At 33.7% G+C, this 18,000-nt stretch overlaps 2 protein-coding genes across 4 annotated transcripts in view; one reads left to right on the forward strand and one right to left on the reverse strand.

The window, feature by feature from the left end:
• LOC129000096 (EH domain-binding protein 1) overlaps window positions 1-5,546 on the forward strand; it is a 33,016-nt gene extending 27,470 nt beyond the window's left edge. For both annotated transcript variants that reach the window (XM_054426988.1, XM_054426987.1), the window contains 4 exons: window positions 305-404; window positions 1,416-1,489; window positions 2,202-2,316; window positions 3,071-5,546. In XM_054426988.1, coding sequence (XP_054282963.1) covers window positions 305-404; window positions 1,416-1,489; window positions 2,202-2,316; window positions 3,071-3,152 — 371 coding nt within the window. In that variant the 3' untranslated portion in view covers window positions 3,153-5,546. The remainder of the gene's footprint in view (window positions 1-304; window positions 405-1,415; window positions 1,490-2,201; window positions 2,317-3,070) is intronic.
• Window positions 5,547-6,446: 900 nt separating this feature from the next.
• LOC128999381 (tubulin-specific chaperone E) overlaps window positions 6,447-18,000 on the reverse strand; it is a 51,364-nt gene continuing 39,810 nt past the window's right edge. For both annotated transcript variants that reach the window (XM_054425857.1, XM_054425858.1), the window contains 4 exons: window positions 16,651-16,782; window positions 15,005-15,161; window positions 7,724-7,932; window positions 6,447-6,649 (listed from right to left, as the gene is read on the reverse strand). In XM_054425857.1, the coding sequence (XP_054281832.1) occupies window positions 6,557-6,649; window positions 7,724-7,932; window positions 15,005-15,161; window positions 16,651-16,782 (591 nt within the window). In that variant the 3' untranslated portion in view covers window positions 6,447-6,556. The remainder of the gene's footprint in view (window positions 6,650-7,723; window positions 7,933-15,004; window positions 15,162-16,650; window positions 16,783-18,000) is intronic.

An 18,000-nucleotide genomic window follows, 5' to 3' on the forward strand; every position in this document is an offset into this window, starting at 1 on the left:
TCCTCCAAATCAGTTCCTCTTTTGAATCCTTTTTCAAGGGTTATCCCCTGATCTATAATCACCCTGCCTTATTGGCATCCATTCCTAAAGCTTGGCTGTAGGTACGCAGTCTATTGAATCTTATCAATTGCAACTAGAGTTAATGAGAAACAAACTTTGTGTGAAGTTGTAACCCTCATTAAAAATAGAATCGATTATAAACAGTAGTCAATAAAAAGTCTACCATCCTTTTACTCTGATATTGCATTATTCTGTACGATTGATAATCTGGTTTAGTATAGTTTTTAATTTTACGTGTTTTCAGGTACTGATAAAGAAAGAGAAGAAAGTCTGATGGCAAAATGGTTTACTCTAGTCAACAAAAAGAACGCCTTGCTAAGAAGACAAATGCAGTTAAATATTCTGTAAGTGTTAATATGAATTGGCGCTTGTTTAATCTTAATGAATTAATTACTAAGTCTGTAAGAATTGTTTTGTAAATAACTTTTCGATCAGCATTGTACGTGTTATTAAATTTACTGAAAGTTAATATAAGAAACGTCTTACAACACTTAAAACATATATTTATGCTTATACTGTTACTCACAAGACGGTAAATAATCAAAAAAGGTGGTAAGTGGTGATTGATTTTGATTGGACACTCCAATCATCATCAGACCGAATAGGCGAATGACAAGAGTCTTGAATGATTCTTGTCATTCAAGATTCTTGTCATTCCGTAATTGTTTTTAAATTTAATCAGTTTTGTACTAAAAGAACTCATTAATTTGGTGTTAAATTTTAAATCATTCAAATGTTGCTCAGTTACTACAAAGAAGTATAGTTTAAAACTGATGTACCTTGTGAGCGATTATTTATATTTACATCAATATTTACCAGTTGAGATGGGCTCACCACAGAGGTGTTTATTTTAACCGAAATATGAGTACAGGATAAGATGCCTTGGTTAGCTTTGTTACTGACCAAGACCAGCTGTTTCATTAGCCAGGACCATTTGATTAAAACTCCAATGTTCAAGAACAGCTGAGTCCAGTTTCAGCTGCTTTCTCAGAATTGAAGCGGCTACCTGTTGATTACCAGGCTAGCACTCTAACCACTCAGCTATGCAGATATTACATGGGGTATTAGGTAGCCAAGTTCTAATCTCACTAGTAGAAGCGCTAGCTCAAGAATTACTTACAACTCAAAATAATAATTTAAATACCTTTTATAATGGTTTAAAACTAAATTAATTCAAATGTGATTTGCCAAACAATACAATTTTCTAACTATAAATTTCACAGGAAAAACTTGTTTTTTTTGGGAATGAACTTAAAATCCAGTTTCAACAATCCCTACTATAAACTGGTTTATGGCATACCTTTTAATATTTTATTTTCCGCTTTTAAAATTAGTTTTATCATTTTTTTTTTCAGTGAAAAAGAAGATGATTTAGAAAGAAGGTTTGAGTTACTAAACCGAGAATTAAGAAGTATCTTGGCAATGGAAGGCAAGTATCTATGTGGAATACTTACAGTGATAACCTAAACACTAAGTTATGTTAAGGAGCTCAAGAATTTAAAAAACCACATAAAACCAATGGTACCTGTATCAAAACACAGAAAAGATTTATCTTTACTTAAGTAACTTAACGTCTATGTTTCGTAACGCCATTGACTAGTCAAAGGTAACGCTTACGGAATTGAACATATTTTACTTGACCGTCTGAGATTAGTGTATATTTTATCTTTAACTATTGAAATTACAAGACATTCCATCTCCATGTTAAAGTTGTCTCCAGTTTTTCAATCAAAATATACATAGTTGAAGTTAGTCACTGGCAGATTGTGCTGGTGTAAATTACTGATTTCTGTTGAATATGCTGACTTTTTAGCCGAGTCAAACTTATTGTAAGCTATAGCATCTTCTATGTCCCATCAACTATCTAAAAAACTAGTTAGCGAAATCGTGAACTTCTTCTGCATCTGCGAGGACATAACCTTCTTCTCCCACAGTTGCAATAAAGTCATGAACGTCTCCTGTGGCCACCGAGAAATAATTCACGATCAGGGCATACTGATAAAAAGTAGTGGCAGGTATCAGGATCCGAAACCTTGACATTGCTGCCTTGGTCCTTAAGTCCGTGGCACTACCGACTGAGCCACCAACTCTCCAAAAAACTTAAATGATGTTTTTTTCAATTAATTGATGTTTGTTTACAGACTGGCAGAAGACTGATGAGCAGAAGCTGAGAGAGAACCTGTTATTGTCAGAGTTAGTCAACATTGTCAACAAGAGGGATGAGCTCGTCCATCATCTCGACTCTCAGGAGAAGGCGTAAGTTAATACTGTTTACATCTTTAAGTAGGTAATACTAATTTTTACTTTCTCTACCTATACATATTTTGTAATTTGCTAGTACACTGTGGGTAGATGGCTAAATGAACACGTGTTACAACTTACAAGTCTTTTGTTTACTTTTTCCTTGTTATTTAATTCAACCAACATGGTTACTTAACAACCCATAAGACTAATGTTAAAAAAATGGGACTTTCAGTTTAATTTTACTACGTAATTAGATTTTTGTTAGCAGTTCTAACTGCAGTAAACTCGTTTTTAGGCCAGAAATAAACTACTTGCAACATTTGAAGAAAATCGTCGAAGCCGTTTTCGAGATCTTTGTTCAAACATACATACATACATTCATACAAGCAAACATTGCTCATATTGGAGTATAGGATTTTGTGTTAAAATTTTGGGAATTTCACTATTTTCCCCGCCGTCATGGGATTGAGACCTTTGATTTGAGCCCTCTCCCATCGTTCTACAACTTCTCAGTTGCCCACTATTTTGACGCAAAGAATCGCCTTACGTAATTAATATATAGATTATAATATAAGGATTATAATATAATATTATAATATAAGGATATAGCGTGTCAGAATTTTCCTCTTGCCTGAGATGTATTACCACAGCTGTACTTCTGCCATCCTCACAATAACAAGTGTTTGGTAACGCTACGTAATCTAGCATTGCCAAAGGCTCAAACCTGCTATATTAGCGAGAGTCTAAACCTCTAACTTTGTTTCAGGATTGAGGACGATGATAAGATAGAGGAGGACTTGAGCAGAGTAGGCGTGGGTCACCGCAACAACAACTGCGTCGTCCAGTAAAGTCTACGTTCAATGTCAAAAATCAAAAATTACTGTCTGCATCCGGTATTCCACATTGGAAATAGTATTAGTGATAATCAAACAGTAATTTAGCCATCAATAAATTTAAAATCTTGTGACGTGTTAAGATCTAGCGAATTTACTAATTAGTAGTTTAGACGTCGTCTTCAAGAAAGTCATATTTTTTTCAAGATTTATTTTAGCTGGATTTAGCTATACAGGGTATTTATTTAAGTTAGGCTTGTTGTGATCAAATTAGAACAAACCCTGTTCAGTATGGTGGTTTTAAATATTATAAGTTACATTTGTCATTAAAAAAATATCTGCATAGGTTGTTATAATACAGTCAGACAACTCTAAGAAGACACTTGTGCCTGGGGCGTAGAGGAAAAAAAATTATTATGGCGGAAAATAATACCTTTCCAAAAACATCTGATTTGCTATCCAATTCTACCTGAGACTTGCCCTTCTCACACCCCTGACAGTAAATTTTTGTGTGCACGGCCCAACTAAGTCGATTAGTGCTATAGAATGGTCAAGTATAAGGAAGACCTAACATTTACTTCGAGGGCAGTACAGCGTTTTCACCTCATCTGTGAAGTGCCTTTTTAGGGTTGTTAAATTTAGGGTTGTACACTAGATTTAATTTTTTTTTAGCTCAACCTATTCCATAGTAAATATTCTCAAAATCAATTACAAAAAAGTAACATGTTTTTGTAATCTCAATATAAGTTTGTGTAAGAGGTTTATAAACAAAAATATTTCATTAAGTGAATAATGCCAGTTCTTGCCTCTTTTTACGTTGTCTAACCATCAGATTATATAAACCGAATTTAAAATATAATAACTACAATAACATGGTTAATATGATATTGGGGTGCATAATAATTTAACAAATTCCGTTAAAGTGTTTTGTGGCTTCTGCTTCTTCCAAAGATAAAAGATGATAAATTGATATAATCAATTAGTGTTAACCAGTTTATGAGTTTTCCTTACAAAATAGTCTCATGGAAAAAGTCATGCTTGCTCTCTAATAATTCACTTGCTTTTAAGGAAATGTTTTGGTCATCGTTCCTCAAACAATCTTTGGACCCTTGTTATATACGTTTTATCGTCAAGTGACATTTCTTATTCTTATTTCTTATTAACTAGTATTTGAGATTACACTAATTTTAACACAGTGAATAAATTTATTTTCTTTGCTTGTTAAGTACCATCACATGACAAAAACACATTAATAGGCTACATAATATTTTCAATTTGTATGGTTTCTTTTTTGCTTCTATTCTCTTTCATTTCTCAGCTTTAAATGGTTTAGGTTTGATAACCTTAGAGCCTTATCATAAGTAATGACTAATTCTTTAGTCATGTAAATAGTTGTTTTATATTATTTTGAATTTTGTACATACAGTTTATGTAGTGATCATTTGTAAATAGATATCTGGCTTAATTTATTGGCACAAATATGTCCGCTCACTATTTTGCAATAACATTTTGTTGTAATTTTACTCAAATTGTTTGTGTACAATTTGTGTGTGATTGTCTAGCACTTTCTTTGCTCATCACAGATAACTTTATCATTTGTCTAATAGTTATTGTTACTCTGATATATATAACAGTTTAAAATTAATTACCTTTGTCTTTAAATATTTCTCATCATGGTAAATTAACCTTTCCAATAAATTTGCAAGCCTTAACAAAAAGAGTCTGTTTGTAGTCTTATCAATATATTTGTTCCTAGTTAACTAAATCAAGGTTTTAACCTGTGTTATTTGTCTAAGGTAAAATGAAAGATCGTCATATTGATATTTAAATATTGAATCTTATGATTATACTTAAATCTTTCTCTTAGCTTAATTGACAAAGTAGCAAAACCAATATTTGATATATATCAAAAATATGTTTAGTAAATTTGAGCCATTAAATAATTTTAACTTGTAATTGTTTTAAGTCTTGAAATAGCTGTTAATACCTATTTAATTCCCAATAAAAACACTGACAAATTAATTGGTTTTTATGTTTGTAATAATTGTTTATGTTTGATTATATGAACCAAAAGGATAGTTAGGAGCAAGGGAATCAAGTATAGTTGCACTGGCCCAGTTTAAATATTGTGTTCTTAAATGGTTTGAAGCCGGCAAATATTTAAATTTCCCTTTGTACATATTGACAAGGCAGAGTTTCCATCATTGGTGAAAATTTTAATTTTGCTAGCTTTTATTGCTAATAAGAAAAAAAATCTGTGGTACTGCTAAAAATGCTTCATGTGATAATTGTTTTTAAATGCATTCATAATAAATAACATATTGTTAAGACTTAATATTTGATGCTAAAATGTTTATTTGATATGTTGCATTACATTGTGTATAAATAAATTATTTATAGTAAAGCAAATCGGAATGACTCATTTATCCATTGAGTGAATGCAATCTTAGTGTCTAATTAGTCATAGTTAAAAAAATTATAGACTGATGCAGGATTTTTGAATGTGCTGGATTAACATGGTTTGATTGTAAATTAGAATGTTTGCGAGCACAGACGTTTATCAGATAATCCTTGATACAAAGTATATAATTCCATTAACCACTCTTTGTCATTGAAAATCTACTTGACAATGTTTGATTACAGATTTCTCAGATATATATCAATAAATACTTTGTCACTTTATTTAGTTCACCATTTTGTACTTTATACCAGTCTGTAAACATTGTGTATTACTTTCCCATGATTTCTCTGGTGAAAGGTTTTTAGTTATCCCTAAAGCTTTTTTTGTAATATAATTAGGAATATTTTGAGCAATTTCAAAAACACATTATGCTAAAAACTCATAAACAACAAACTAATGCCTGTTTCTGTATACAGTTAGATTGTGCAACAATGAAAACAGCTGTTTTAAATCATTAAAATAAACTAAAAAAAAGTTTAAAAAAATGTAAAATAAATAAACCATTACAAAAACTCTAGTGAGCATAGTGGGTAAATAAATGGACAACTAATCGAGAATGAGGGAAAATCAGCTGATCGTTTTCGTTTTTAAAACAACTAATTTCTTTGATATCAGCTGTTATTGAAAATATCTTCTTTCTTTATGAAATGTTGATAAGCTTTTTCACAACAAATAAATTGCAAAGGTTCTTTTTAGGAACGTTGCTTACTTTTACCTACCACTGACACAATAGACGAGTTACTAACAACGACTACTGTATTGTACACACACTATTCCTTAACATTAGGAATTCTCAAGAAATATTTCGTTAACCAGACCTTTTGAGTCTAAAGTAAGAATAGAACCAATTCAATTTTAACATATTTATTTAGAAAATCATAAAACTAATGTTAATATCACAATTTAAGCAAATAATAATAACAAAAATATACACAAGATGGTGAACTTATCAGTTATTTCACCATTGAACTTGAATTTCATCCCCGTCTTCGATAGAATAATAGTCCAAAGATTTTAGTGGATCATCCATCTTAACTTCGATTTCACTGTTCTGAAAAATAATGTTACTATTAATAAATTGGACTTTTCCAACATGTCTAGTGTTTAAAACTACACAATGTTTCTGGAGGTGGATCAACTCCTCCTGTTATCAAGTGAAAAATAATAGTAAGCTATAATGTAATGAAATTTAGAAGATGAATCCTTATTGCCAATTTTTAAATATTGCTTTCTATTTATTTACTGATGTAATGTCGATAGAATAGTAATGACATTTGTCTCTTAAAGGAGTGTATAGACGGGGACAGTAGGGACGGCAAGTTGCTGGCTGCAAGTACTGTCCATTACGTCACTTGCCGTATGTGTTCCTATACACTGGGTAAGTACTATCGGCAAGTGACAAGGAAAGAACTTGCAGCTAGTCTACTTTGAGGACGCGAGTGAATAGTGTTGATAATTGAATTTAATTGTGTTGAGCATGTCTGATTGTGATGAAGAATTTTGTCAGCATGGTTATGATTTCAAAATTAAGAAGTATCTTCCACAATACTTTGTAATTTTGAAAAAATCTTTAAAACCTAGTGATGTCATCGCAGCTCCATTTAATAATTTTTTTTTCTCAGCCGGGCCCTTGTCTGACATTTTAATCAATCACACTGTTACTTCTATAAATACAATCAACTCTAATTTCACTTGCCACTCTGCTCTACTGGCGGCAAGTGAATGGCAAGTACACGTTTTGACAGGAAAGTTCTGGCCGCCAGTGGTCACGTGACCACCCACGTGACCCTCTACTTGCCACGACTAGGCCAGTAAAATCAAACATGTTTGAGTTATCTTGCTGCCAGAAAATACTTGCTGCTGGAAAGGAAAGTACCCCTATAGTACTTCCAGTTGTCTATCACAATTTGATCTGTTCAATTGGCGTATTTTTGTTTAGTTGCAATAACGTTAACTATATTTACCTAAGAAAATGCAGAGTTAAAAACCTGATGTTTTTCAGTTGGTTTTTGTTCCCTTAGCTATATGTGAAAAAAAATTATATGCCTTCAATAAAAATGTTAGTAAGGGTTTCTTGGATATTTCATAGGCTATTATTCTAAAATCGCTTGACTACATGTCTTACCTTACAACTGTGGTAGCACAGAGTAGGTTCGGCATTGCCAGTATTGAACAGCCGTTGTACAAGGCCCGTTAGTCTACTCAGCAACATGGTGCTTGGGACAGTCTTTTTAATGGTCTTCCCATCGTTGCTGACAAACTTGACATGAACCAAGTCCGACTTGAGAGATCGACACTTCACCTCCAACTCCGACTCCTCACATACACCGTGTTCTAAAACATTAGGTAATATTGAGATATACATGGGATTATGATTAACCTTTAACCCTTAGATGCCAAGATCAACATAAAAAAACTGTCACTTACAACCGTTGATGAAAGCTATACTTGACATGTGTTGTAACATCGGAGTAAAGTATAGGACCAAAACACTTTGGCTTTTGGTTGATCAGTTCTTGTGTGGCAGACTGCTATCTGTCTGATCAATGCCCGAGCGATCGAAGGTATTGTGTCCCTGGTCAAGATAAGGGTTTGGATCCTGTCTCAGTCAGGTCGTGTATGCAACTCACGAGGAGTCCAGCTATTTGTGGCAAAGCTTGGTGGAAGTAGACTACTTTGGGTCGAATTTGATTAAATAATTTAATTTCTTATTGAGTTGCATTAAAAAAATGCATTTCGCTACATTTTTCTTACTATCAAACACTATGAGTGAGCACCAAAAACTTACATTAAAATAATTTGTATTTTAGCGAATTTCCCTATAGGGAAGTAGGGAATAGTAGGGAACCTAAATATGCCGGTTCCAAATTTTATAATAAACTTCCTAAAGAAATCAAATTAGAAACTTCCAAAAATAAATTTAAATCAAAATTGAAAAAGTTTCTTATCAACAAGGCTATGTACTCCTTTGAAGAGTTTTAGTTCTATAAGTTATTAATTGCTCTGTTTTATATTAATTGAAACTTTTGGTTTTAAAATAATTTTATCTATATTTTTAATTTTGATATTTTCATGTATAAACTTTCATATTGCACTGCTTGTTTTAATTTATTTGATCTGAAAACCTATTAATATTGATGGTATGTTGTTATGCCATGCATGATAATGATGAGTATTTTATTTTATTTTATTTTATTTTGCATGCTACAAAACAGAATACAAATCCCATTAACATTGCAGCACTATTCTAGTTTGTACAAAAATTGAGAACATGCTATGAGTTCATAAAATTGAATAAAGTAAATCGTTCATAGACTAAGAATAATAAATATTAATTATTAAATAACAACAACAATAAATAATAGTAGCAATAAGTAACAATAAATAAGAGTGACTAAGAATTACGCAAATAAATAAGATAAATAAATAAGATAAGAAACAAAACATGAGACACAAGATAACTGATGAAGGTGAGAGAAATTAATAACATTAACCATTATGTGAGATTAAAGATTTTTTATAAGAGGCTAGGCTCGAGTTAAAAATATCAACGTTGTCTGATATTAAATTATATAGTCTCATCATTGTGTTGATAGGTGATTGAGCCCCTAGGCAAGTCCGTGAGAAGGACGGACTGAACAACGCGCGGGCTCTGGACGAGGGTCGGCGAACAAGGAACGTTAAACGAGATAAGAGCTCGCTGTCATCAACCTTATCATTGAGTAGTTTGTGTAGAAAGATAAGCATCCCCATATCACGACGTTGCTTTAGACTGACCATTTCAAACAAGTTTAAAAGAGTATGGTAAGATACATCAAATGTGAAGTATCCAAACTTCTTGAAGAATAAATATCTAAGGAATTTGATTTGTATTTGCTCAATCATGTCGACAAGATAGGTTTGATGAGGATACCACACAGTTGCTCCAAACTCAAGTTTAGGCCGTACCAGGGTGCAATATAAAAGTTTGAGACTGTAAATGTTGGTTATAAAACTTCCTGATCTGAATATGAAGCCAAGAATTCGATACGCTGATCTACAAGACTCAATTACATGATTAGAAAAACACAACTTGCTATCAATTGTAACACCAAGATCTGTGACACTACTTCGACTACCCAGTAAATTACCATTCATGGAATATTGGAAGTTAACAGCGTTGTGAGTGCGTCTGGTGTAACTGACAACAAAACATTTATCTGAATGGAATTTTAAACCTACATCACTCCAAGCCACTAGTCTATCCAGGTCTTGTTGCAATAGAAGACAATCACTAACGTCGTTTATTTCTCTAAAGATCTTTAGATCATCAGCATAAAGAAGGACTTTACTATTCAACACACTGTTAACGATGTCATTAATGAAGATTGTGAACAATAAAGGGCCAAGGTTCGAACCCTGGGGAACCCCTGAAGATACAACAAATTCAGAAGATGAACTTCCCTGAAAATAAACAAACTGTTTTCTGTTATGTAAGTAGGTCGAAAAAAAAAACGCAAACCATTGCAGGTGATACCAAGATAATTCAGTTTTGACAATAGTGATAGATGGTTAACTTTGTCAAACGCTTTTTCAAAATCAGTATAAATGACATCAACCTGACCTCCTTTGTCCAAAGAGGAAATACAAAAATCAGAAAAATTCATCAGATTAGTATTGATAGACCTCCGAGGATAAAAACCATGTTGGAGAGGCGTAATCCAAACGCCTTCACATGATTGAAAACCCTGTCATACAACACGGCTTCGAACAGCTTCGCTGGTGTGGACAAAATAGCAACCGGTCTGTAGTTTTTTATATCACTCTTTTTCCCCTTCTTGTGAATAGGGACAACTTTTGTAGTTTTCCAAAGATTAGGAAAATACGACGCACCTAAAGACAAATTGAAAATCTTTAGAAGAGGCTTAACTAACAGTTCAGCACAACCTTTGAATATAAAAGAAGGGACACCATCAGGGCCTACAGAGCGTTTGGGTTTAAGTTTTTTTAATGCCAACAATAACTCCTCCTCAGTGACATCACCAAATGCGAGACAACTAGAGTGTGCATGGATAGGTGAGCAGACCGCCTGGCGATACAACTCCTCATTATCAAGATGTGTGGGAACGTAAACAGATTGGAAGTAAGTAGCAAATGCCTCCGTTATCGCAACACTCCCCTCCACCTCCTCCCCGTCCAGAGTCATTGCAGCCACACGACTATCACTCGATCTTAGCCCCTTAATAATACTCCAAAATGAATTAGGATTTACCTTAATAGTATTTTCAATGTCGTTTAAATATTTTAAGTAATCTGTTTTGATATTACGTTTGGACTGACAACGTAATTCCTTATATTCCTCTGTAAAACACTGGTCTTTATATTTCTTTAATTTCCTTCTCGCCTTTTCTTTGTCTTTAATTAATTTAATCGTAACAGGAGAATACCAAATAGGATATTTTCGTTTAATATTCTTACGCAATGGGACATTTGAATCTAGGGCTGAATATAAACTACTATAAAAATTATCAACTGCTAAATCTACATCCGAACAACTATATACAGAATCCCACTTAATATTCTTTACAGCAGTGTAAAGCTTCAAATAATCCACATTCTTGAAATTGTAAATTTTTCCCCCTTGATTATTACAACTAAAATTAGTTTTTTTTTCAATCAATAGTTCAAAATCAATACCTAATGGAGGGTGATACTTGTCTTTTTTTACTACAGGATGTTCTTCCTTAACACCCATACTATCAATATTACTTAACACTAAATCAAGAGTCCTATTATCACAGTTTAGAATATTGTTTTTTAAAACTATATTATGTAAATTACAAAAAAACATAAGTTGCTTACAAATTTCATTACCAGTAGACAAATCAAAGTTTTCACCATATATATGAAGGTTTAAGTCCCCTAAAATAATTAATTGTTCATTACTCAAATTCAATGAATCAAGCTTACTAAAAAACAACTTATAAGTTGACATTTGACTATTTGGTTGAAAATAAACTAACCCCAAAATTACTGTAATTTTATCAGAAAAGCTCAGCTTAATCCATAAATTTTCTCCCTCAGTTTCCAAATTATATAATCTACAAGATTTAATTTTATCGCTTACAGCAAGCAACACCCCCCCTCCCAACACACCAACTCCACTTCTATCCCTTCTATATACATCATAACCTGCAGGAAATAGTTCAGAATTATAAATAGAGCTATTTAACCACGTTTCTGTAATTGCTACAACATCAAAACCACTGTCCATTATTCCCAATCTAAAAGGCAAAGTTTTTGTCCTAAGACCCCTTACATTCTGATAGTAAATATTTAAGTGTCGAGTATTAATCCCCATCTAATAATGTTAATAAATAAATAAATAAACAACAACTATGAAAGCAAAATAAGAGGCCAAGTAGGTACATACTGTAAATAGAAATATAAATATGATATAAATATAAACATGGAACACAACAGCAGTATACATACAACATATTAATGCAGATCGGTTTAGGTGAGTTCATTAGGAGCAGTAGTGTTGACAGCAGCATTAGTGGCGTCGGGAGGTACAGATGTGTGAAGGTCGGTTGCGGTCTTGGCGGTACTAGAGGTGTGAGGGTCGGGCTCGGTAACAATGCTGGTATTTAGGCTGGTATCTGTGACGGTGTGGCTGCGATGATCGGTCCCAGTGATAGTAGAGGTGCGATGATTAGAGGCGGAGGACACAGGGCGCACGTTCAATTTGGGAAAATCAGATCTGTCCTCAATTAAGATAGCGCCATCCTTATCAGTTTTACGTAGGAATATCTTTCCACTGCTGGTTATCCACGCATACTTAAAGTTATTATCACTCTTAAACTTGCGTGTATCAGACCAAAGGAGTCTAGTTTCACGGGTCATGGCTAGATTTATATAAATTTTTTCATTGACGTCAAATCCTATATTAGACGCAGAAAATCCTCCTTTCTTGATAGCCCTGCGACGAATCTCCTCCATATCCAGTCGACGGCAGAACTTGACGATGATATTCCTAGGCACATTGCCCTTTTTGTTGGGAGCTAAACGGTGCGCTGCGTCGATCATCCAAGGCTGAAGATTGAAATTCAGAACACCTGCAACTCTTCTCGCCAGATCCAGAACATCTTCATATTTACTCTCCGGCACTCCCTGTATTTCCAAACAGTTCGCCCTAGAATATTGATCTGCTGCATTTATTTTCTTTTTTAAAAAGCTAACTTCATCCTTAAGTTTATTGTTTTCACTTTTTAGAAGATCGATGTTTTCGTGATGTTCACTAAATTTATTATCATTTTCACGGAGTTTTGTTTTAATATCCTTAATCTCATCAAAACAAAGTTCAGTGGTGCGACTCATGTCATCCTTAAACTCTTGTAGGTCCTTCTTAATTTTAATAACATCACCCTTGATTTCGTTGCTGTCCGATTTCACCTCACCAAGTTGGGAAATAATTAAATCGAGTTTCTTATCCAATGCTTGATAATCACTTACACTTTGCGCACGGGTACGTACAGTGTTTGTGTTGTCCGGTGGTGGCGGCGACATGACGCTTGACCCCAGATGGCAGCACCGTACGGACGGACGGTCACGTAGGCTCAACTGGTCACGAACGACCCTAACCTCACTTCTGAATTTAGGTACTTTAGATACGTGAGAATAAGTTCACAAAACTATTAAATACACTTAGTTATCGCAAGTATGGAACAGTGATTGTTAGTAAACGTATCCAGAAAGTTACGATAGATCACTCACGATAATACTCACGTAAAACACTAAAGAGGTAAGAGCCGATGTAACGCGTGTTTAGCACTCTAGCATGTTCTCTCCATATTTGGAGAGAAGTTAGTTAGTTAGTTAGTTTTATTAAATTGCTCTTGACGCCATTCCTGTATCTATATATTGTACTTTAATGAATAAAGTTATATGAAATGAAATGAAGCTATTACCGTAGGTGGCACGGTAAGACCTAGACCCGGGACTGATTTACTTTTTCATTTTGATGTCCCCAGAGGCCAAAAACACCATTCGTTCAAATTTTTATATATGTATATATATATAGACTTATATATATACTAGCAGAGTACCCGTCCTTCGTACGGGGTTGGCATATAAGTATCAAATGCTTATAGCAGTTATGAGTGAGGAGATGGTTTAAGAAATTTCGGTTCTTTTTGAAGTTCGTTCGCTACGCTCACTCACCTTTAGGTTGGAGCTCGTTCGCTGCGCTCACTTTCCTTCAGGTTAGCTCGTTTGCTACGCTCACTTGCCTTCAGGTTAGCTCGTTCGCTACGCTCACTCGCCTCCAGGTTGAAGTTCGTTCGCTACGCTCCCTCACCTTTTGCTGTTGTCATAAATGTAAAAGAAATAATAGTGCTAGTGCTGCACCCTGTTGGTAATCCTTGTAACTTTTAATGCTATTGAACATCATAGAACATAACCAACTTGTTTAATTGAAACAGCTGTTAAGATTCATTAATTCCATTTCTCATAAGGTTAACATGGGAAACTCCAGAGCCACTGGGGCGGAGCCCCGAAGGATTTTTTGGGATAAAAATATGCCTATATGTTAATCGGGAATGTGAGCTATCATCATGCCAAATTTCAGCCCGATCCGACCAGTAGTTTTTGAGATTAGCTCATACAAACACACACACAGACACCACCTCTTCTTTATAATAGTATAGAAGATATAGATATAGACTTATATATATATATATAGACTTATATATATATATATATACGTCCGTGAACGCGATAACTTGAGTAATTTTTGTCCGATTTTGATGAAATTTGGTTTAAAGGTGTAAAGCGGGATAAACTTGAATGAGTTTGCGAACCAGCACGGTCGGACCATGGGAACGGGGCTTTAAGGGGGGTTTTATGGGGTAAAAATTGGTTTTTCTCACTTTTGACCCTCAAAACACAAAATTTCCCGATTTCTCTTTAGACCTTATTAAAGACTAAAGAGCTTAAAAAAACAAATAATTTAGTATATAAAAGTATTTTTGTTCGATTATTAGTAACGGAGAAAATTAAAAAAATTGTAAATTTAAAATTCCCATGTTATTCTTATGGAAAATATTGTCAAATGTTGTAGTTTGCTTGTTTGTGGATATATTTTGATCAAACTTGGCAAATTTATTTATTTTGTACTAAGCTATCAATATTTTACTCAAAAACACACTTTATTAGTTTCCTTGTAGCAGCAAACCTAGGTACTCGTTAAACCTAATGTTATTAAAATATATTTAACTGAAAATCAATTCAGACAAATGGAAATTCGCTTAGTCGGCAGGTTTGCTGCGGCGGGGGTATTTATGTATAAGATGTTCGAAACACATTAAAAATAGGCATAGTACTAGTTAAATCCCTAAATAATTCACCAAGGATTAAATAAGCATACTTTTTATTAGAAGAGGGTATCGTGGGTGTTTTGCCACAAACTGTGCTTTAAGTTCTTCATTTTTGGTACACTCCAACCACTCTCTCCCATGTTCTTTCAGGTATTCCATCTCAGCTCCTCTACGATCCCCTTTAGTGACAGGGCTACCGTTCAAAATCTGAAAGCAGTCAAATATTAAAGCATTAACTACAGCATTGACACAGAATGTTTTTAATTGTTTTTTTTCTCTGATATTGCTTCAAGATCTTCATTTGAATTTGTCTTTTTTCTAACTTGTTTGAATTGGTAACTTTCTCTCAATTGTGCTGTTCTTGTTGTATTTTGTTGTAACTTATTACTTTTAGTTTTTATAACTTATTGATTGACCATGCATCTGTTCACCATTGCCTTTGTAATGAAGAATGTTTTATGCAATAAAATACTTATGACTTATGACTTAACTAACTTAAAGCAGTAATTGTACAAATCGTAACTTTACTAAAGACGCTTAGTTGAGTTAAGTGAGATAAAGTATATTTCATCACTAGAGTGTAAAGTGACTCTTTGTGACCTGAGGTCGGAAAAGGTGCGAGGGTTGAAAACACTTTTTGCCCGTGTGATAAACTATATTTTTTATCATATTGCACCATTATTAAAGCAAAATAAGCAACAAAACGAAAATACTTTTCATGTAAAAAATAACCTCTCAAAACGACTTCAAGCTTGTTTTCAATTTTGTTAATGCAAACAAGGTTGTTTGGTAAGTGTTTAAGTTATTTTGTCTATTACAATTGTGTGTACATTATACTATTGACTGTAGGCCTATATAGTCAATGATTATACTGTTGATATGTCAAACTATTGACAAGGCAAAAAATAAGCTACAACCGATACGGACTTTCGATACATGCGATTTCTTTAAATTTAAATCTACAAATAAGTGAACTACAGCTGACTTTTACTTCCTAGGGACTAAAAACACTTTTTACTCCCTACGGAGAAAAAGAGCTGCTTTAGACTCGCAACGCATGTATAAAATGGCTGTTTTTGCTGGGGAAAAAGAAGGTTAGGCAAGGTTGTATTTTATTTAAATTAAAAGCACTCTTTGATTCAGTGAATCCACTGGCTTGAAACAAAAATCCACATCGGTGGGTTTTGAAACACTTATACAGTTGACAAAACGATTGACAACATAGCCTCAGTCTTAACAAGCGACTTGTTGTGACATTCTTCTCATAGTCTTATTTCATCTTCACTGTCAATTAGAATCAGCAAGCAAAAAAAGGATAAATAAATTGACTGTTGAATATAGACAGCTTGCTCTTGACAAGCCAGAGCAAAGTGTCTTTACAAGGCTTAGTATTTTAATTTTTTTATATATATCTGGAATTCATTTCTAAATGTATTGAGGTAAGAAATATCAAATTTCATCATCAAAACACAGAATTTAAATTTCCAAGCTAATAAAATCGTTGTGATGTAATTAATAATTTACCTTTAACATTTATATATATGGCTCAGACTGAACCTTCGATTTGTCTTTGTCAACTACAAACGTCTTTTGAACTGAAGTGTGAGCTAAGGCTATTATTTTCAATCAAGTCTATTTGTGATGAATTAGCCTTCTGAAAATATTTATAAAACTGAAAATAATTTCAAAAACTTACTTGAAGGGGTCCTATTCTTGCTATGATCTTATAATGAACGCTTTCTACTTTCATATTCTCCAGCAAGGGGTTGCGGGAAAACCGTAGCTCATGTAGCTTTGGTAGTTTGTGCAGCTCAGAAATAGACTCCCACTGTAAAATCAAACACATATATTGTTAAATAGAGATGATACCTATCTGTGTGTTCACAAAAAAATACCACTAAACCTACCAAGCTCAAATACTGTTCAAGGTAGATCATGAACACAGCAAAGACATGGGCTTATTCATGTCTTGTAAAGGAAAAAATAAAAAAACTCTACTCTCATATATTTAAATATTATATTTAAATATATCTACTCCTTGCAATGCTCTCAAAGTGAATTCTTTACAAATCTTGGTTGCCCCTGGGTTGGAAGAACTTGGAAGTAAAAATACAAAACAGAGCTTGGCAGTGGAAGCTTGATGTTAAAGTAATATTTGTGTGGGCCCTGTAAAATAAGAATACTCCCCAAAGGTCCTTAGGGGACGTTCTTGGTACTGTTTGAAAGTTCTTCCAGACTGTAATACCTTTGTAATAATAATACCAATCTTAAATCTACACTGAATTTAACCTGCTCACTACCACACTGATATTTAGTGTTGCACTTAAAAGGTGAATCTTTTGTAGTGGCCTATGATTTATTGAATTACCTTCTGTTTACCAATTAGATACTATTGCATATACTGAATTACCAAGGTTATTGAGAACTAAAAAGTGAGTAACAATTTGATTTATTGTACAGTATTTACTTAGCACAATGATTACAATTGGAAGTTATTGATTCTGTTTATGTAAGACAAAATAACCATTGAGCGACACAATCAATTAGAATTCCTGTGTTTGAGAATATTGAATGAATTTATCAAAAGGGGAGATTCGGCGCGGCTACACACCGATCTCGAAGGTGTCAACGGGAGAGTGGTATTTAATTTAATTTTAGATGACCAGTGCCAAGCAAGTCCTGTTCGTTGGCCAACGATGTAAATATGAAGGTCGATTCTCGAAGGTCAACTGATTAAACAGTATTGCGTTTAATCGTAGTAATGCTTATTGGAACGTCGCTTATTGTTTTATGGCTAATTTGGCACTTTGGTGGTTCATCTATATGCAAACTGACACAACCTCCGATAACACTTCCGGATTCAGCCGAACCAGCTACCTACTCCCTCCTTTGATATTAATTTGATTCCCCCAAATTTAAATACTGATTGTGACACTCTTTAACGAATTGTACCTTTAATAATGACTCTCTGTAAAATTCCAATACTATAAAAATATTACAAAGCAACTCTGAATTACCCTATAAAAACATTTTCATCTATTTATTC

Source organism: Macrosteles quadrilineatus, unplaced genomic scaffold, assembly GCF_028750875.1.
Source record: "Macrosteles quadrilineatus isolate MER2022 unplaced genomic scaffold, UCM_ALF_1.0 Scaffold_8__2_contigs__length_117827958, whole genome shotgun sequence".
NCBI classification, from domain to species: Eukaryota; Metazoa; Arthropoda; class Insecta; order Hemiptera; family Cicadellidae; genus Macrosteles; species Macrosteles quadrilineatus.